At 41.7% G+C, this 22,600-nt stretch overlaps 2 protein-coding genes across 2 annotated transcripts in view; one reads left to right on the top strand and one right to left on the bottom strand.

Annotated features, from left to right (window-relative positions):
- The window catches only part of LOC124605024 (G-protein coupled receptor 143-like), a 131,703-nt gene that overhangs the window by 72,437 nt on the left and 36,666 nt on the right, over positions 1–22,600 (bottom strand). The gene's annotated exons all lie outside the window — the stretch shown is intronic.
- The window catches only part of LOC124605040 (ribonuclease P/MRP protein subunit POP5), a 156,312-nt gene continuing 136,429 nt past the window's right edge, over positions 2,718–22,600 (top strand). Inside the window, exon 1 of the mRNA XM_047136530.1 lies at positions 2,718–2,740. Within this exon, the coding sequence (XP_046992486.1) occupies positions 2,733–2,740 (8 nt within the window). The 5' untranslated portion in view covers positions 2,718–2,732. The remainder of the gene's footprint in view (positions 2,741–22,600) is intronic.

The following is a 22,600-nucleotide window of genomic DNA, read 5'->3' as shown; positions in this document are numbered from 1 at the left end:
GTAGTTGAAGTTGTCAGCTGTGGTTAAACTGTTGCCACGCCGCCTGCCAGTTGCCAGCTACCAACTGACAGTACACTGTTGCAACACCGCCTGCTAGCTGCCGGCTAAGGACTGACAGCTGCCTTTCAGTAGATACTAAAGACGTAAAAATAACTACACTTTCCGAGTTGTTTATGTGGGCACGAAAATCGATTGTGGACCTGGAAAACGGCTATATAAAATCAGATTTACAGAATCGATTTTGAACTGTTTACCTGACCAACCAAAAGCGGAACTGGGACATCGGCTTACGAAATCCGGTTTTGAAAACGCATGTAAACTGGGTGAATGTATTCCCACACATTGCACAACAGATGTCACACTAGTCCTTTAAAGGCAATTCCTTCGCCTCTTTTCTTTCGTGATGTGTTTGTATCTCGAATCATGGGTCTGCCTCTTTCCTTCACAGCCGCGCGGTTAGGCCACTCAGTCTGAGGCGCCATGACGTCGTGGATTACTCAGCTGCTCCTGCCAGAGGTTCGAGTCCTCCCTCGGGCGTGTGTGTGTGTGTGTGTGTGTGTGTGTGTGTGTGTGTTGTACTTAGTGGAAGTTAAACTGAGGTTAATAGTGTGTAAGACTAGGGACTGATGACCTCAGCAGTTAAGTCCCATAGACTTTACATACATGTGAAAATTTTTCTTCGAATTTCACGAAAAACCACACACACACACACACACACACATACACACACACACACACACACACACACACAGCTGTTACGAAATATGCATGCTCCTTACACAACAGTAGCCAAACAGTGGAAGTGAACAGACTACAAGCAGCAGCTTATCAACAGTGAACAGTTTGGACGTGACGTTTATTGCTCTTGGAGGAAGGCAGCTCCAACGTGTGAAGTGTCAATTACCAAGTAATTTTAATCAGGCTATAGTGTGTTCCATTTCCATAATATTGTCCTCAAGTACATCGCCCTTGTATAGACCCTCTATATACTCCTTCCACCTTTCTGCTTTCCCTTCTTTGCTTAGAACTGGGTTTCCATCTGAGCTCTTGATATTCATACAAGTCGTTCTCTTATCTCCAAAGGTCTCTTTAATTTTCCTGTAGGCGGTATCTATCTTACCCCTAGTGAGATAGGCCTCTACATCCTTACATTTGTCCTCTAGCCATCCCTGTTTAGCCATTTTGCACTTCCTGTCGATCTCGTTTTTGAGACGTTTGTATTCCTTTTTGCCTGTTTCACTTACCGCATTTTTATATTTTCTCCTTTCATCAATTAAATTCAATATTTCTTCTGTTACCCAAGGATTTCTACTAGCCCTCGTCTTTTTACCTACTTGATCCTCTGCTGCCTTCACTACTTCATCCCTCAAAGCTACCCATTCTTCTTCTACTGTATTTATTTCCCCTATTCCTGTCAATTGCTCCCTTATGCTCTCCCTGAATCTCTGTACAACCTCTGGTTCTTTCAGTTTATCCAGGTCCCATCTCCTTAAATTCCCACCTTTTTGCAGTTTCTTCAGTTTTAATCTACAGGTCATAACCAATAGATTGTGGTCAGAGTCCACATCTGCCCCTGGAAATGTCTTACAATTTAAAACCTGGTTCCTAAATCTCTGTCTTACCATTATATAATCTATCTGATACCTTTTAGTATCTCCAGGGTTCTTCCATGTATACAACCTTCTTTCATGATTCTTAAACCAAGTGTTAGTTATGATTATGTTGTGCTCTGTGCAAAATTCTACCAGGCGGCTTCCTCTTTCATTTCTGTCCCCCAATCCATATTCACCTACTATGTTTCCTTCTCTCCCTTTTCCTACACTCGAATTCCAGTCACCCATGACTATTAAATTTTCGTCTCCCTTCACAATCTGAATAATTTCTTTTATTTCATCATACATTTCTTCAATTTCTTCGTCATCTGCAGAGCTAGTTGGCATATAAACTTGTACTACTGTAGTAGGTGTGGGCTTCGTATCTATCTTGGCCACAATAATGCGTTCACTATGCTGTTTGTAGTAGCTTACCCGCATTCCTATTTTCCTATTCATTATTAAACCTACTCCTGCATTACCCCTATTTGATTTTGTGTTTATAACCCTGTAGTCACCTGACCATAAGTCTTGTTCCTCCTGCCACCGAACTTCACTAATTCCCACTATATCTAACTTCAACCTATCCATTTCCCTTTTTAAATTTTCTAACCTACCTGCCCGATTAAGGGATCTGACATTCCACGCTCCGATCCATAGAATGCCAGTTTTCTTTCTCCTGATAACGACATCCTCTTGAGTAGTCCCCGCCCGGAGATCCGAATGGGGGACTATTTTACCTCCGGAATATTTTACCCAAGAGGACGCCATCATCATGTAATCATACAGTAAAGCTGCATGCCCTCGGGAAAAATTACGGCTGTAGTTTCCCCTTGCTTTCAGCCGTTCGCAGTACCAGCACAGCAAGGCCGTTTTGGTTATTGTTACAAGGCCAGATCAGTCAATCATCCAGACTGTTGCCCTTGCAACTACTGAAAAGGCTGCTGCCCCTCTTCAGGAACCACACGTTTGTCTGGCCTCTCAACAGATACCCCTCCGTTGTGGTTGCACCTACGGTACGGCTATCTGTATCGCTGAGGCACGCAAGCCTCCCCACCATCGGCAAGGTCCATGGTTCATGGGGGGGAGCTGGTGAATATCGGGAGTAAAAATATCACTTCACAGGCATGGCCCTCCTTTATGTTAAGGTATGAATTCTACTGCTGCAGGTCTAATCAGACCGGATTTGTAAACGAAAAACTCACCTTGATTTGTTAACTTTAAATATCAAGTGTTTGCTAACTATTCTGAGTTATTGTAAAGTTTTGTTAATTCATTTCTTTTGCACTAACTCCTTTAAAGGCAAACTGTTGTATTTATAATGATAGTCATTATTCCTCCTCTGCCCCTTTCTATAAAATGTAAACTACTCAAACCCTCATTGATACGACTTCCGTCCGTGAGTGCTGCAGTCAGTGATAGCCCACCTGCTACTCGTCAGCCTTGATGCCAGGACCTTATCACAGAACTGGTACAGCTTCAGCCCAGCTGACTGCTGCTCACAATCATGTCTGGTTGATGACCGACCACTGCAACAACTCCAAGAACAACGTCGCACATTGGGAATTAACATTTTAAACAAAATTCCTAAGCAAGGCGATTCAAGAACAAATACTTGTGAACATGATTTATTGCAATACTGAAACTTTGTACCCTCTGCCCCTACCACATTTTTAACATTTGATTTACACCCTCCATTAGGATAAGTCCCCTTTTGTTAAAACATCAAATGTCTACCAACTTCCGGGGAGCCACTTCAACAGTTATACATTTTTTGATTATCAAACTCAATGTAAATCGATTAATGATCCGTAACTGGATCTCACGGAAGAGGGAGGGAATTCTACAGTCCAAAATGGTGTTAAGACTAAAAATAACATTACTATCTTTTCCAAATTTTGTAATAATATTCTTGTGGCTACCACTATACCTCAGTGGTATGATGTAGGTTACATAAGTAGCTCCACATCACCAAGAATGGATCCCACACTTGGTTCCGCTGAGCTAGGGACGCTATTCGTGGAGTTGCTGAGCAAGTAATGCTTTGAGAAGGTTCAAAGCCAACCAATGGTAGTGCAGAGATATATTACGTGGGGTGTACGGGTCGGCCGGCGAGACAGTATCCGCAGCAGTGGATCCCTCTCTTGCCTACCAGCCTGCTACCTCACGAACAAGTCCGCCTGCTCCTTCTATTGAGGGCGAAATGCTCTCCACCACTTAGAGCGTTTCCCTCCATGATTGTAGAAGATGAAAGATTATATGTACCTCATTGAATACGGGAAGGAGAATAAATCTCCATTTTTTTGAAAACTCTCTGTTTTCATTCCACATACTAGAGTGAACAGGATTAGTTCTGAATGCCCACTTACGCTCGTTAACCAATCCTGACATGTACAGAATGTACTTTTTTGCAGGAGTCTGGACTGCAAATGTGCTTTTCAAACGTTGACATCCAAACTACTCTTAGTCCCTTGTTTAGCTATATTCTCTCCAGACCAGAACATAGTTTCGGGGACTAACGCCTTACAGTATGGCCTTGGCACAATCCTAGCATACCAATATGCTGGCGGCTCTGAATGACCTGTTGCTTTTGCCTCTAAATCCCTCATTACAGTCCAGCAGCGTTACTCTCGGCTCTTGTCATAGTCTATGCTCTCCACAAGTTTCTTGTTTTGTTATATGGCACCAAATTTCACCTTATTACTGACCATAAATCTTTGGTTTCCTTGTTTAATCCTCACACCTCATTACCTGACAAGGCAGCACACCACCTACAGTGCTCAGCATTTGCTCTTGTCTCGCTACAATTACAAAAGCCATTTTCGAACTACTTCTAAATATACCTATGTGGACGCCTTGTCCCGCCTTTCTCTGTGTCCTGACCGACTTTGATCATTAAGAATGGTTTTGCTTCCATCCTGATACTGAAATGCAGACTGTGGTCGAGGGTTTCCCAATTATGAGCTCGCGCAAAGCAGCTGTTGTTGCTGCCACCCGGTTCTCCGCCAGGTGGTTCAGTGAGCTCAACAGGGCTGGGCAGATAAACCGCTGTGTAAGGCTTTGAACCCCTTGTGCAACTATTTTTCCTTACAGTATCATCTCTCTGTTTTTGATGGTGTTTTGCTGCTGTCCATGGGAGATCTCTCTCACAGAGTATCATTCCCACCACGTTACAGTGCAAGGTCCTATGGCTTTTCAACCAGGGCCATTGGAGAATATTGCACACTACATTGTTAGCTAGGAGATATGTTTTTTGGCCATGGATTGATAGCGACATTGTGTATTTTGAGGCAGCTTGAGCCCAATAACAGGCACCTCCAAGGGTATTTTTGTCCCCCTGGCCCGCTCCACATCAGCCATGGAAACGAATTCATACAGACTTTGCCAGTCCCTTCTGGACGACCTATTGTCTCTTGGTTGTGGATCCATTTCCTTCCATTCTCTGGTGTGCACTGACATTAGCGAACGTTGCAATTCATATGCTTTTGAGAGTTTTCTCTGTTGGGAGGCTGTCTTGTACCTTAATTTCCGATAAAGGGCCCCAGTTCATGCCCACACCTTTCAATTGTTTTGTTCCCATCACAGCATTCATCATGTTATGGATCTGCCATTCCACCCTTAATCAAATGATGAGATACAATGACTGCTATGTACATTCCAGTCCAAATGAAAAAGTTTGTTATGAATTCTTTGCCGGACAATGACAATCTCCGTTTTCTGAGCATCTATCATTTCTTACCCATGGGGCAGTGGAGCCTGGCTGATATACTTCACGGTTAGCAGCTATGCACGTCCTCCACCTTCTGCACCCTGTGTCGCACCTGCCATGGCCGTGTTTGTCCGTGGCTTCGCACCAGGACTGCTGGTGTGGGCGCAATGGTTTGGTCGCTGGCTCAAGTGGATACTGACCACTGTTGTCTGCCATCAGGGATGCCGTCTTTATGATGTCCAACAGGCTCGTGGTGCACCACTTTGATCAGTTGCACTCCCACTCACTGCCAGAAGCTACGATTTTGAGGGTGCAGTCCCTGCCGCCATCCACCTCCATCCCATTGTCACCTGCTGTGGCAGTGACCCCTTCCAATTGGCTGCATCTTCCAGGTATGGCACCCTGGAGTTCCAGCTTCCTGGTGTTGGGCATCAGCCTGTCTCTGGCCTCAAGTACATTGCCGCAGCCTGCTGATCTGGTCGGGCTGCCTCCACCAGTCCCCTCATCATCATCGCCTCAGCCTTCACCAGAGGTGCATCCAGCCCTGTCTCCTCCACACTGCTGATGACACAGAGACAGGGGTGGTACTCTCCTCCCTGGTGCTGTTGTCAGGTGCCACATGGGCCCACTGCCCTCAAGTGTGCCTGTGTCTCCGCGTGTTCCAGTCCTATGCTCAGGTGACAGCCCAGCATATTGCCACGCCCCTGCCATCGGCAATAGCTGCCACTGCTCCAGATCTAATGGCTGTGTCTCTTATCAGAACACCGGCATCTCCTAGTCACCTGGGAGCCTTCTTCGCAGGAGGGAGAGGTCTGCTGTATCCCGTTGCTAAAGTGCACGCCATTTATGACGGCGGCCGAGTTTAGGTTCGTTCTGCGCATCTGGCGTCACAAAACACAGTCAGCCAATGAACAGAAAACGACGTTGCCAGAGCTCGACTGCAGTGCAGAGCATGGATGAGTGTCTTCAGTTTTAGAAACGTTCAGTCATAAACAAAGTAATAGAACATATGCAATGTCTTGATAGCAGACTTTCTTTTATAGAAAGTTTGGAAAAAACCATTCTTTACACCAATTGCTTCATATTCTATTAATTAATTAAACCAAACAAGCAATACGGCTCCAAATTCAGGCGATAGCAAGGACAGGTGTTTGTATCATTCTCACGAACCGCTTTTTCGCAATAAAGAACAGCGGTAATTGCTTATTTCCTATTGTACTTCGACGAAGCGTGAGTAATTCATAGTCATACTAACAGTGTTTGTCGGTATTTTGCGTGACACAATCATCCAGGAGTTAAATTGAACAACGAGCTCCGCTAGTGTAATGGTTAAGGTGTTGGGCTGCTAAGTGAAAGGTTCTGAGTTCGAACCTTCTGCGGTGACTAATATTTTCTTCATTTAAAAACAATATCGAAGTGTCTTAATTCATGAATTTTATTCGTTTGAATGTAATTTTTTGAAATTTCTAGTGCTTTCTCCCTTCATTATCCCTTTCGCTGCTACAGAGACGTGCTCCCCGCATTCCGCGCTGTTTCGTGATTTTGTCATCTCTGCACTGCTCGCCTGTGCAGACTCATGGTGTTCCGAGTGCTATGACACACTTATTCGATTTCACAAAAACTATTTGGCGCAAAAATTTGATTTTGACACATCTTCTTGACTGATACCTTCCCCCCATAAATGACTTAATTTTGTCTCGATGTTCAACGCAGTTATTGTGCGTCATTAAATGTAGTAAATCATTGCACGAAATTTTGAAGAGTTTGCAGAGGTAAAAGTCCATTCTCTTTCCGTATGGTCGATTTTAGTTGCCACAATGTTGAGAATGAAATGTGGACAAATACCTAAATTTCATATAAAATTTACTGTGTAACAATATCTCATTTAATTTAAATACCAGATACGTGTCGTATGCAATATTGAGAAATATTCCGTATTTCGCGACTGTAATAAAAGTTTTATTTACAACGGGCGCGTTTGGCTTTATGAAATAAAATTAAGTCATTTATGGGGGGAAGGTATCAGTCAAGAAGATGTGTAAAAATCAAATTTTTGGTCCAAATACACTCCTGGAAATTGAAATAAGAACACCGTGAATTCATTGTCCCAGGAAGGGGAAACTTTATTGACACATTCCTGGGGTCAGATACATCACATGATCACACTGACAGAACCACAGGCACATAGACACAGGCAACAGAGCATGCACAATGTCGGCACTAGTACAGTGTATATCCACCTTTCGCAGCAATGCAGGCTGCTATTCTCCCATGGAGACGATCGTAGAGATGCTGGATGTAGTCCTGTGGAACGGCTTGCCATGCCATTTCCACCTGGCGCCTCAGTTGGACCAGCGTTCGTGCTGGACGTGCAGACCGCGTGAGACGACGCTTCATCCAGTCCCAAACATGCTCAATGGGGGACAGATCCGGAGATCTTGCTGGCCAGGGTAGTTGACTTACACCTTCTAGAGCACGTTGGGTGGCACGGGATACATGCGGACGTGCATTGTCCTGTTGGAACAGCAAGTTCCCTTGCCGGTCTAGGAATGGTAGAACGATGGGTTCGATGACGGTTTGAATGTACCGTGCACTATTCAGTGTCCCCTCGACGATCACCAGTGGTGTACGGCCAGTGTAGGAGATCGCTCCCCACACCATGATGCCGGGTGTTGGCCCTGTGTGCCTCGGTCGTATGCAGTCCTGATTGTGGCGCTCACCTGCACGGCGCCAAACACGCATACGACCATCATTGGCACCAAGGCAGAAGCGACTCTCATCGCTGAAGACGACACGTCTCCATTCGTCCCTCCATTCACGCCTGTCGCGACACCACTGGAGGCGGGCTGCACGATGTTGGGGCGTGAGCGGAAGACGGCCTAACGGTGTGCGGGACCGTAGCCCAGCTTCATGGAGACGGTTGCGAATGGTCTTCGCCGATACCCCAGGAGCAACAGTGTCCCTAATTTGCTGGGAAGTGGCGGCGCGGTCCCCTACGGCACTGCGTAGGATCCTACAGTCTTGGCGTGCATCCGCGCGTCGCTGCGGTCCGGTCCCAGGTCGACGGGCACGTGCACCTTCCGCCGACCACTGGCGACAACATCGATGTACTGTGGAGACCTCACGCCCCACGTGTTGAGCAATTCGGCGGTACGTCCACCCGGCCTCCCGCATGCCCACTATATGCCCTCGCTCAAAGTCCGGCAACTGCACATATGGTTCACGTCCACGCTGTCGCGGCATGCTACCAGTGTTAAAGACTGCGATGGAGCTCCGTATGCCACGGCAAACTGGCTGACACTGACGGCAGCGGTGCACAAATGCTGCGCAGCTAGCGCCATTCGACGGCCAACACCGCGGTTCCTGGTGTGTCCGCTGTGCCGTGCGTGTGATCATTGCTTGTACAGCCCTCTCGCAGTGTCCGGAGCAAGTATGGTGGGTCTGACACACCGGTGTCAATGTGTTCTTTTTTCCATTTCCAGGAGTGTAGTTTTTGTGAAATCGAATAAGTGTGTCAAAGCACTCGGAACACCATGTGTCTGCACAGGCGAGCAGTGCAGTGATGACAAAATCGCGCACAGCGCGGAATGCGGGGAGCATGTCTCTGTAGCAGCGAAAGGGTTAATGCGGCTGTGGTGGTTTTACTTCATAAACTGTGCGCTCCCCCCCTAAACGTTAAGTTTGCGAACTATACTATACTATGGCGCTGCTTCTCTTGGCGCAAGCGTCGTTTGCAACTGGCAACGCAGCAATCTCCCGCGTCTGGGCAGGCATGCGCGAGCCGCCAAGATAAAAGAATTGAACTATAGTGTGTGAGTGCACTAGTGCAGCATAGCTGCGTGTGTGGTAGGGGGCCACTACAGGCCATCTGTAGGAAGCATGCACATGGTACAGTCTCCACCGTGCCGTCTACTGCTGATTTGTGCCTATATACATGCAGAGCAGTGCTGACTCCACCTCAATATGTCCTTTTAGTATGTACTGCTCATGTCAGTTGTTCCATGTACCACTACTTTTGCACCTTCTGTATTACTCTTTTGTCTTGTTACATGTGGAGCCACAAGGGGATTATTTCCCGTATTGTTCAGAGGTTTATGAATAAAGGCATATTAGTGTTACTTGGATTACTTGTGAATCGTACAATCAAAAGCTTTTGTGAGGTCACGGAAACAAACAACAGGCAATATTTCGTGACTTAAGTTTTTTATTATCTGATTTGGGAATTGAAAAATAAAATGTTCTGTGGGGAGACTCTTCTGAAATCCAAGCTGAGACTGACTATCTTATTTTGAGGGATGTTTATGTCATCTTTTCCAGTACCTATGGAGGTAAGTAGTGAGACTGCTTCATAATTATTAATATGCTTTACTACCTTTCTTGTAAAGGTTTTGATAATTGCTTATTTCAGTCTGGAAAACATCCACTGTGATGTGTGTGACGTAGTCCATATGTGATTAAATAAGTTGCATATCACAAGAAATACATGCCTCATAAATGCAATGTTAGCCAAATCAGCTGGTTGTGCTGTTGTATTTAATGACAAATGGTACCTATGCCCTGTCCTAAATTCATTGAAAGTGTCACTCTTGGTCAGAGCAGTAATCTGTGTAATTGTGAGTGCATCAGGCTGGACCTCAGTGCATCCATACGCAGGCAAAATTGTTGGTGCTCATATTGTTTATATTTTCAAGAGGCACTGTGTCAAAGATTTATACCATCTACACGGAAAGTGGAAAAATATCATCTGCTAAGTTACAATACGGGCAGTGTTGAATGATCATGATGGGTGGTCATTGAAGAAGACTATGATGAAAAATAACAGGAAGACAGCTGCAAACATCACTGCAGAACTAAATGTCACACTTATGAATCCTGTCAGTACCAAAACAACGTGAATAGGTGCTCTACAATCTGGGAATTCCAGGGCGAACAGGAATTCCAAAACCACTCATTGGTGGTGCAAATGCCCGTAACAGGAAACGTGATGTTGAAGTCATAAAACCTGGACTCTGCAGCAATAAGGAAACTGTTTGATCAGAAGAGTCTTGTTTTACACTATTTCCCATTCTCGGCCGAATTTATGTCCCAAGAGGGAAACGTAACGAGAGTCAGGTGATGATTTGGGAAGCCATATTGTAGTATTCCATGGTCCTCATGGTTACTTTGCAAGGTTGCATTTCTGCCAAGGATTAAGGGACCATTTTCGCTAAACAGGTCCATCCCATTGAACAATACTTGTTTCTAATTGGTGATCTTGTATTCCGAGACAACAGGGCCCCTGAAACTTCTTGGCAGATTAAAACTGTGTGCCGGACTGAGACTCGAACCCGGGACCTTTGCATTTTGTGGACAAGTGCTCTACCATCTGAGCTACCCAAGCATGACTCACGCCCCGTCCTCAAAGCTTTACTTATGCCAGTACCTCGCCTCCTACCTTCCAAACCTTACAGAAGCTCTCCTGCGAACCTTGCAGAACTAGCACTCCTGAAAGAAAGGATATAGCGGAGACATGGCTTAGCCACAGCCTGGGGGATGTTTCCAGAATGAGATTTTCACTCTGCAGCGGAGTGTGCACTGATATGAAACTTCCTAGCACATTAAAACTGTGTGCCGGACAGAGACTTGAACTCGGGACCTTTGCCTTTCACGGGCAAGTGCTCTATCATCTGAGCTACCCAAGCATGACTCACACCCCGTCCTCACAGCTTTACTTCTGCCAGGAGATGAGATACTGGCAGAAGTAAAGCTGTGAGGATGGGGCGTGAGTCGTGATTGGGTAGTTCAGATGGTAGAGCACTTGCCCGCAAAAGGCAAAGGTCCAGTTCAAGTCTCGGTCCAGCACACAGTTTTAATCTGCCAGAAAGTTTCATATCAGCACACACTCTGCTGCAGAGTGTAAATCCCATTCTGGAAACAGGGCCCCTGTTGACGCAGCTCACATTGTTTAGGACTAGTTTTGTGGGCATGAGAATGAATTGATGCATCTCTGCTGGCCCCCAATGTCACCAGATTTCTATATTACTGCACCTTTGTCATCTACTTTGGAGAGAAGGGTGCGCAATTGCTATCCAGCTCTATCATTGTTACCTGAACCTGTTGGCTGGCTGAATGGCACGAGTGTCCCTTGAAAACCATACAGAACCTGCGTCATGATAACCCCATTCCTTGAATGAGAGGTATCACGTACTTAAATACAAGTGTCAGAGAAAAGATGTTTGTGACAGAGTAGTCGATAAGTGGTGAGCACCGCACTGTTGGGAGGTGTTTTAAATTGTAGGTGCTGATACCAGAGCTAACGATCCAATGACTCTACGGAAATGGGTAGCAATCAGACGACTCTACCTGCTGAGGTGGCAACAGGAATTCCGTGGAGCGGGTGATGTTGAAGAAAGAGTTCCATGAAATCTAAGAACGCAAAATGTCAAAGATAATAAATGTATTGTATTTTTAATTATCAATTTGAGTATCAATCTGAATATCAAACTGTTATGTATGTAGTACAGAGAGGCAGTATATAAGCTGGTAGCTGTCCTCATTGATCACGTACTGAGTTGTTATTTTGAAGATCATAGAAGAAAGTGAATTGCATCTCACTTCTTATTTACATGGTGGAGTGAATGGGAATGAGAAGTTAATTTTCAGCAGCTTTATCTGCAGCCTGTATGGAGGCAAAGTTTGAGCCAAGTTGGAGGAAGAAGGCACAGGGATTCAGGGCATATACTAGCTGAACCCTGATTAATAATACTTATAATGGTGACCAAATATTTTGTAAGCAACATTCATTGTATATAAAATAAACATTCAGGTGGCAATTTATTTAGGTGCCTGGTGCATGTGCTGGAGTATAACAAACAACAGGAATATGTCAGAAATAACACCTTGAATTGACTGTGATAATCAGTAATTCATGATAAGACTAAAATAATAAGACAAGCTGCATTTCTTCAACATAGTGGTGATGAGAAAAGTAAATTTATCAGTGGATTATGTCGTATGTAGAAAGTAAATTCACACTTAAATGTGGCTTTGTCCTATGACACACCAACATTACTTATACAAAAATGCTGGATGCTTTAGCTTACAACCTGTCGGGCAAGTAAATGCTCATTGACAAATCACACCATCTGAGTAGAATATTTCAAAATAATGGTTTCTTATCAAATAAACTGAGAAGATATTGCAGCATAAATGAATGATTCCTCTGTAGTACCAGTTTAAGGCCCAAGTAACATAAGCCACTGCTTGGAGTGTCAGAGTCACTGCAGCTGTAAGATTTCTGTACAGGACAAATCAAAATTAGTAGTGGCTGCTTGGGTTGCCAAGCTAAGATTGGTCCCAGTGGCATACAGTGTGTGTCACAATTAGTAGCAAAAGCTGACATGGGCGAAAGTGTACAAGGGAGAAGGGAAAAATGTTCTCAGGCTGGTGCTGTTCCTTTGGAAGGCACAGAGGTTGATAATACCAAATTAAGTTTGAAAACATGGCACTGTCAATGACTTGGCAGAGACCTAAGTTATTTGTGAGTGAGAATAACAAGAACTAATCAGGACAGGTCTCAGTGTCCAGTTTGGAATATTATGCTGTGCAACTGAATCACGGGCCTTGACCACAGTGGGGTGTCTTGTGTGCCTCAGTGACATAAATGGCCATACGATAGGTGCAACCATATTCAAGGGTGATTGTGGAAAGACCTGATTACCATATGGTTCCAGAAGAGGTGCAGCAGCCTTTTCAATTGTTTCAGTATCAACAGTCTGGATGATTGACTGATCTGGTCATGTAGTCGACAATGCCTTGAAATGATGGTAATTGTTGAAAGCTAAAGGAAACTGTAACTGTTATATATTTTCCACAGACATGCAGCTTTACTGTTTAGTATGACGATGATGGCAAATTCCTGATAAAAACAAATCTCAGTTTGTGTCTCCATGTGAGGCCTACTCATTAGGATTTTTCCATTACAAAAAGCAAAGTTGATATTCTGTAAGTTAAAGAATAGAGAGTTAGATTCGTTGCCTGCATCTTCACATAAAGGAGTGGACAAAAATATGGAAATGCCAAAAACACATTAGCATGCATAATATGGTGTAGAGAAATCTTTTGCAGAGAAAACAGCTTCCAGTCATCTCAAAATGTATAAATACAGGTGAGGTGTTCCTAGAATATTTTGCCCGGGTGGGTCATTAGAAAAGGTAAAACTTCCTCCATGGATTTTAAGCATGGGATATGACACAGTTTTGAGTGGTAGCTGTTGGAATGGCATGGTAGGATGGTCAGGATTCGAGTACTGCTGGTTCCATAATTACAAAATTTAAATTTATTTAAAGAATTCAGTTTATATAAGTAAAATTAATATGCTGAGTTTAGTTATCATTATTACACTTGCAAGTCAAAAGGCTATATGCCACCACATTGCAGCATGTTGGTAAAATTTTGCAGAAGCTGCCACTGGCTTGAACTATACTGACATAATGAGTTTGCCGGAAAGTGCATCATGTATAAACCGGCTGTTAGAGCCAATAATAGACTTTCTATTAACATCCAAACAGTTGCTTTGGAACCTTGCCAATTTCAAGACTTTAGAATTGTGCTCCATCAATAGCATATAATACAATAATGTTTGCTTCTCTTGCACTACACTTTGGAGCATTGTATGAAATTATGAAGAACGTATAATTTGAATATATATGGTTATGACCTTGCTGTGTTCTTTGGTATTTTCTTTGTTACAATTGGACTGTTAGTGAGTAGCTTACAAAGAATTGTTGTAACTATTTAGGGTTTCCACTTCCTCGTGACAAAGCTGAATGAACTGCAAAGTGTTGATTATTTACTTGCATCTGATGATTAGCATCCATTACATATATTGGATAATTAGCGACTATGTTTTGACAGTGACGTAGTTAGAAGGTACTATTTATTCCCCATTAACCAGGTAATGAGCTTATGCAAGGGCATACCTGTAACGGGACCTTAAGTAGGAGATTAGCTTTCCTTTAGGAACTAGTTTTCTTAGTTAATGTTCTATGGTGTTTATTGGACCACTTTATTTAATTTAATAAAAAGGGTTTTTCTGCTATCCATTGGTGTAGTACTTCTCCATTCTCTCATATCTCAACATATTTCTTTCTTCTGAAATCACGCATCCTATTTTCTGTCTACTAATCTTGGTTTCTTTTTTTGTCTATTTTTTAAATCTTCTATTGAAATTTGAAGTTCCATTATATAGACCTCTATTCCTTTAATTCATCTGATGTTGCTCTTAAGTTCTATATTTTATCTATTATTCTTGTGAAGATTCTGTTTTGTGTGGCCACAGGAGTCATTGTATGAAGAATGAGATGTTTTTCTTCCTGATGTGATTATTACAAGTTCCATTTTCTGTTAAACTGTTTAACTAGAAGCTAGTTTCCAGTGTACATTTTTTAAAATGTTACGTTTTTGCAAAATCCACTTAATCTTCTTTCTATCTTGAGTGTTCTGTTTATTCCCGCAAAGTTACCCATTATGAATATAGTTTGACTTACATCTGTAATTAATGCCTGTGTAGCTGTTTTGAAGTATTATAATTTTGTGGCTACAGAGAGTACCTCTTTCTGTTGTGTGTGAGTTTTTGATGATACTGTCCTTTAATCAATTAGTTTATTTATTATGCCACATATGTTTTTTGTTATGATTTCTCCCAAATATTGAAATTTGCTCTTTATATTAATTTTCTGTTCTCCTATTGTGTTTCTCTTTATGCGTGGTGGAGCACTTTCTGTTTTTCCCTACAGACAATCTGAGGCCGGTTTTCAACATTGTTTCCTCAAGTGATTTAATTTGTTCATTATCCTGATCTTGTTGGATAGGGTAGCAAGGTTATCAGCAAATCGTAGGCAGTCTAATTTTATGTTGTCTTTCAGTCTTCCAATTTTGATGCTCTGCAGATTAACCTTATATCAATCTCTCACCATACATCACAAAGCACAGCTGAAAAACAGCATGAAAAGCAATGTCTCATGTTTTAAACCAGTTTTTTTTACGAGGAATGGATCACGATATACCCCTTGAAGTTGACATCAGATTTTGTTCAAATGGCTCTGAGCACTATGGGATTTAACATCTATGGTCATCAGTCCCCTAGAACTTAGAACTACTTAAACCTAACTAACCTAAGGACAGCACACAACATCCAGTCATCAGATTTTGTGTTGGTTATGATGATTTCTATCAATTTTGTGTGCAATCCAGAATGTATTAAGATTTTCAATATAGGAAGACTGTGGACACCATCACATACCTTTTTAAAATCTACAGAGGTTACTGCAAGAGTAATGTTTGGTTTCTGTTAATAAGCTATGACTAATTTTAAAGTGAATATTTTTTTCCATGCAGTTTCTTCAGGATCTGAGGCTTCCCTGGTATTCACCTGATACTTGCTCAAGTTGTGTAATCCTACCATATAGAATCATGATGAAAATCTTATACATGCAGTCAAACAGGTACATTTTCTGCAGTTATCTGCATTATTTTCATCCTCTTTTTTGTGGCTTGGATGGATTAGAGGTGTGGTCCAAAGGTTTTATAAAGCTATGCACAGGGATGTTTGAAACTAATTGCTGGCATACTTACACATTTCTGCGAATAAATGTCTTTTCTACATGCTTGCAATGTTTCTATTAATTTTCAAAAGTTTTACAAATACTAACAAAGAGATAGAGGGGCTGGCCAGTACTTACCTCAGCTCAGTACAGCCGATAGATACACATAAAACAGAACTGAAAATTTACATTCCTAGCTTTCGGAACTTTGTTCCTTCATCAGGGAGGAGAGAGGGGAAAAAAGGGAAGAAGGGAAAGTGGATTCAGTTACTCACAACCCAGGTTATGAAGCAACAGGGAAAGGTAAACAGGGAGGGTAGCAAGGATGGAGGCATGGTTGTCAGAGGGAAGCCAAAGATATTCTACTGTAAGCACTGTGCCAGCTTCAAACCAAAGAGGATGCATACAGAAGTAAAGAGGTATATAGTATAAAGATAAACACAACTATGTAGGATGAAAAGATGCGTGAATGGCTAAAGAGGAAAGGGAAAGAGGAGAAGACTGAAGAGTGAATGGGAGTGAGGTTGTTTAACGTAGGTTCAGTCCAGGGGGATGGCGGGATGAAAGGATGTGTTGGAGTGCAAGTTCCCATCTCCGCAGTTCAGAGGGACTGGTGTTGGGTGGGAGAAGCCAAATGGCACATACGGTGTAGCAGGTGCCTAGGTCCCTAGAATTATGCTGGAGGGCATGCTCCGCTACTGGGTATTGGGCATCTCCTAGGCGGACAGTTCGTATGTGTCCGTTCATGCGCTCAGCCAGTTTGGTTGTTGTCATGCCGATGTAAAAGGCTGTGCAGTGCAGGCATGTCAGTTGATAAATGACATGTGTAGTTTCACACGTAGCCCTGCCTTGAATTGTGTATGTTTTACCAGTAGCGGGGCTGGAGTAGGTGGTTGTGGGGGGATGCATGGGGCAGGTTTTGCAGCGGGGTCGGTTACAGGGGTAGGAACCGCTGGGTAGAGAAGGTAACCTGGGTTGTGAGTAACTGAATCCACTTTCCCTTCTTCCCTTTTTTCCCCTCTCTCCTCCCTGATGAAGGAACAAAGTTCCGAAAGCTAGGAATGTAAATTTTCAGTTCTGTTTTATGTGTATCTATCGGCTGTACTGAGCTGAGGTAAGTACTGGCCAGCCCCTCTATCTCTTTGTTAGTATTTGTTTCACATCTTATATGAGATTTTCCATTAATCATTTTCAAAAGTTTTCTCAGTTTCGAAGTTTATTGAACTCCCTTGTAGCAATTTTTTTGTTCACACTTTTCAGCATTAACATAAATATGTTGTACTTTTGTAGTTGTTTTCAAAAGGTTTTATTTTAGTGACAGTTTTTTTAAACTGAGTTGATCAGACCTTTCTGATATTGTCTCTTACTTTATTCAATAATTTGGATAATTTTTTCTGATAATTTTGAGTGTGACAGCATTTTCTTCTGTTTTGCAGATCTAAAATTTCATCCATTTCTGGTGTTTTTCGTCATGGAGTTGTCACATTCTGAAGTCCACCGGGCATGTCTTAAGTGGATGAAAGGGTTGTTGCTTGACAGTATTAACACCTGGAAACTGCCCATTAATGTTGCAGTTCGTTTGAGTACCGGTACTCATATTTGTCATTTCTGGTTAATTAGTGTTGGTTGTGCTACTGCTTATTTTGGATGGTTTCTCCTTCTTTACAAATGAGAGTTTTATTTTAATTCTCACTGTGTAATGGTCTGATCCTGGGTCTAGTACTTTAAAGTAGTAGATTTCCTTGTGAAAGGATTTATCCAAGCATACATAACCCAGTTGCCATTTCATTAGAACATTCCTCTCATTAGTAGGAGCACAGACACATATGATGATACATATTTTTTTGTAAGTATAAAGTAGCGGTTTTTGGTGAGATGGCTTAAAACTCAATTATTGAATCTATTTCTTTATGTTTACTATAAATCCTGTTCCAAATTGTGGACATTGTCTCATGACTCTTTGTGCTGCTTTCCTGTGGCAAATTCAATATTCTTAAGATCTATATGGCTCTTCTGTTTTATTTCACGTCTCCTTGATCATAGCTGTTCAAATATTTTGTTTATCCAACTCAATCATAAAGTGCATTCAAAAGTAGTTAATTTGATTACTTTGAGAGTGCTTTGGTGCGTTGGTGGCTTTTCGTGTGATTGTAAATTCATAGCTGTCTTCTCCATGGCCAGCTACCAAGTCAGATGTAGCCTTTCTGGGATTCTTGTTGGCCAAATTGGTGGAATTTGTTTTGAAAAAAACTTTTTAATTTTTGACTTTCAAAGTTAGATGGCCTTCAGTGGAGAAAACTAAGATTTACAACTTCTGGTGTTAACTGCAGAGAAACTAGTGGTTTTAGCCCCATAGGCTGCCTCACGATGTTCTATGGTTACTCTCTTATCATTCTCTTTTATCTGGATTTGAGGTTAGCAACAGCAGCTACTGAGCTACTTGATCCACTTATGGGCTACTGCAAGCTCATTAATAAAATGAAAGACATATGGCTCCCAGATTATCGTAAGCTTTTATCTCTGAGTAACTAATGGCCAAACTGTAATTATTAAAAGAGAGATGAGAAGAATAATGTTGTGACGTGAACTTCAGGTTTTCGAACAGTGTAATACAGGACTCATTTGGAATTTGCGTGGTGGAAAACAAAATAAATAAAGGGGCTTCAATTTTGTAAATCTTGGGACTGAGTAATCTTGAGATCCAATTGGACTTTAGTCCTTTCTATTAGGATAGTAATATAGTATGAAATACTACTGTTGCTGTTGAGTGGTACACACAAAGGAGTGCGTCAGCAATGGAATGTGGCCAATAACTCCTTAGAGTATGGTTGGAGTCAAAATGGCAGGCACATCCAGAATAACTTTTGCAGTTTTAACAATAACTAAGGCATTTTTGAAATATTTTATAAATAACTAAATCAACATCCCGACAGGACACTAAGATTTTTTTTTTTTTTATTGATATTGTTGGAGGAGCCCGACATATCTGTAATTTGACAATATGTGAATATGCAAAGTTGTAAGATTTGGTTATAATAATAATACTAATAATAATAATCAAACTGAAACTTCTGGATGAAGTAACAGGGTGTATACGTGGACAACGAAAAAAATTCCCGGATTTCACGGTTAAAAATACACTTTCTCCCGTGTGAAAACACACCTTTTTCGTGTTAAAACTTGTCAATCTTTTGAATGGTTATGGTTTTATACACAGGAGTAGAATTTCCTGGCACTTTAGAAAACGAAACTCAGGGAAAAAGACATGTTTTGAAAATACCTTTGATGTGCAGCAACATGTACGCTGCGTATTTTCGTATTAGAAAGTATACATTGGAATTCGGCCAAACACCGTATGTTACTTTCCGAATCATTGAGACAGAGATTGCGATGCGCTTTTGTAAGCCAGTCATAGCTCATGTCACGTAATCTCGCCAGCCGATGACAGCGGATATTCAGAGCACAGGACAACTGATGTAGTCAGCCGACAGCAACATCATCACTGTTAAGTAGCACGAAAACACAAACAGGGAAAGTTAATGGTGTAAATTAATATACATAGTGTTGCTACAAGAAAAGCAAAGCTTTCACATATAATATTGGTCTCTTAGGTTAATAAGATCCTTTATTGCGCATGTTACACTTCAAGATATATCACACAAATGCGCCAGTAAAATTTTTAATAATGACAAATGGCTCTGAGCACTATGGGACTTAACATATGTGGTCATCAGTCCCCTAGAACTTAGAACTACTTAAACCTAACTAACCTAAGGACATCACACACATCCACGCCCGAGGCAGGATTCGAACCTGCGACCGTAGCAGTCGCGCGGTTCCGGAGTGCGCGCCTAGAACCGCTAGACCACCGCGGCCGGCTTTAATAATGACATAAATGTCTGATCCTCAGGGTTCGAAATTCTTCTAAATGGCTCATCATCAAAGAGTTGATTTTTAAATGAGAACCAAATGTTCTGTGATTTAAGAAATTCAGGGTACCCTTGCATATAGTTCAACTTACCTAAAAGGATATTTACTTTGAAAGTAACGCTTTTCAAACCACCATTCGCAATATGTTCCCGCGACTAGTTAGAAATGGGTTTGTTTCAGCAGTTGCCAGAAAGCGCAGATTACAGGCGACACCGCGCTTGCGCAGCTACCATGACGTAAGAAGCCCGTATGTACGAACGTGTAAAACATTGAAAGATCATATATTATGGGGAAAAAAGAGAGAGACATCAGGGGATACTCCAAGAGCATAGGAATTTCGTGAACCATACTAAAATGTGCACATTTGTCCAGATGCTCAATGAAATAGACCTCGACCTGATATTAAGCTTTTCAGTGTGGTTTTCGGGATGTAAATTTTCTTGGAGCACCTGTACTGTATTATATCATGTTTGGTTCTTTATTATAGCTTAATACCATATGTGCTAGAAGATGAAAACGTGCACTTGAAATGCAGCGAACAGTTGAAATTAGACAGTACTGTGGAATTAAACATTTCGTTTCAAATACACTGACTGCCTCTGCGGAAAAAATTTATAAAAGTCAAATTTCTTTAGCAAACAGACAAAAATAACTTCACTGTTCTGCAAGGCGATTAATGCTTGACAGTCAGAAAATAAAATCTGAAACTAATGACATCCCGGAATTATGTGAATGTATTTTAATTCATTTGATAGCTTCCGACTACAGATATTCATTTTGTTTTCATTTCACGTGAGGGTAAACGAAGGGGAAAAAGCAAAATCACTAAATGTTAACACGAGTCAGTGGAGACTACCCACTATAATTCAGACTGCTCTAGGCATCAGCCCGGATCTATGATATTTGCGAACCGGGTCAATACTAAAAAAAATAAAGTTTTCAAAAATATGTTCACCTTGTAGCGCACATCTTTCTGAAAAGTCTGAAACGTAAAACGTGTGTTCAAGGAAATGTAAGACATGTTATTTGGTCTTGAGCGTGCCAAAGTGCAGTGCCACGCCTCTTCACAAAGTATTCTTCTATCGCACGTCACTGTATTTCGCTCTGTGGAATTGAAACGCGTATATTTTGTAATGGATGCCATCAAACTATTGAAATGTCCTGTGGTGCCTCTCCTGCTCCCAGTCAGCCGGTTTGACAACCTGCCCCACACCCCCTTAAAAAAAAAAAAAAAAATCTCGCAATTAATAGCGGATGGGATTATCTGTAATCGGGAGAACAAGAACTCTTCAGAAAATTTGCACTCTGTGTTGCCTATTAGCTAATAACTTGCTGTTTTGTGTGACAAAATTAAATATAGGATACATAAAACCAATAAAGACAAGCAAGAAAGTACACATTTCTTCAATCCTTAGCTCCTAGCATTTTTTTCTCTCTAACCTTGCTACAGCTTTACATTGCGTGCTTTCCTTTTTGCGAAAGAATCTATTACCTCATCAGAGTTCGTCAAACGTTTTGCTACATGAAAAATCGAAATGTCGTTATCTAATACTGAAAAAGCTGTTAACACAAATAATACCCAAGACTGGTGTGGTTTCTCGATCTGATTACGTCACTGTCTGCTAGATAAAACAAAATAGGCCTTTCAAATATTGCAACAATTTTGTAACACACGCCAAATAAACGAGACTGTTTTGGCACAACTGGCCATTTTTATAACACGACAGAATATAATTCACGAAGTACCGATATCAAATGCCTATTAGGCCTACAACAAGCAAAAAGGTTTATGTTAGGAAATAGTTTCACATTTTATTCATACGTACCAGCTTCTCAAGCATGAGATCGAAAAGTAGTATTAAGAAATTTTTATACAAATTTGGAATTGTCTTATTCTTCCATAATTTCTGTGATGACCCTGGTTCTTCTCCTTCCTCGATCTAACAAACAATCTTGTCATCATCAATTCTGTAGTTATTCCTGCCACTGTCAAAATTTGTTCGCCGATTAACTTCACTAACCCTGCCAGAATCACAGGTTTAGTTATCGCACGATTATTTTCCGGTTAAGCGTCATTACGTGTTCGTACAACACGTTTTCCGCGCTACTTCCAGAATAGAACTTAAGCGGCTGCTAATCGGGGACTGTACAACTGGTCCTTACTAGTGTAGCGATCTGGCCAAAAATTTTCTGTCAAAATTTCATTTTCTTGGATACACCTAGAAGATAATACGTAATCTTTTTCACTTGTTATTCCTGTCAGTCGTTTATTTCCATTCTGGTGGTCTGAATCTATGGATTTCGCTAGTAATTATAACAACGCTGATCATTCGCAAAACCAATCAACCACATAATGAGTCAGCAATTGGCATTCACTCGTACGGCTTTACTCCACTCAGCTCGTACAGCCCTCTCCCCTTTTGTCTGCGGAAAGTTTAGTCTAGATGCGACGAGGGTTCTCCTGACAGAGACATTGCGTACACTATGCACGCATTCAAAAATCAACATGGTTCATTCAGAAATCTACTTAAAATGTGTTCAAAAACCAATAGGGAAGAGTTTCAAAATCATATGAATAATCGACAGACAAACGTGCGATGGATGCTAGCTATTGTGGTGAATTTGTTTACAGCAGCGAATCATAGTTATTATGCTGTAAAAAATGCTTTGTGAGAGATTTATCCAAATACTGGAGATAATACCATCATGAAATTTTGATTATATTCAGCGAATTTATCTCTTTACAGAACGAGAGTTGCACGAAAGATAAAATCCACAGATTCAGT

This window comes from Schistocerca americana, chromosome 1 (assembly GCF_021461395.2).
Source record: "Schistocerca americana isolate TAMUIC-IGC-003095 chromosome 1, iqSchAmer2.1, whole genome shotgun sequence".
In the NCBI taxonomy this organism is placed as follows: Eukaryota; Metazoa; Arthropoda; class Insecta; order Orthoptera; family Acrididae; genus Schistocerca; species Schistocerca americana.
The sequence above is the reverse complement of the archived record's forward strand: the minus strand, read 5'-3'. Positions and strand labels throughout refer to the sequence as shown.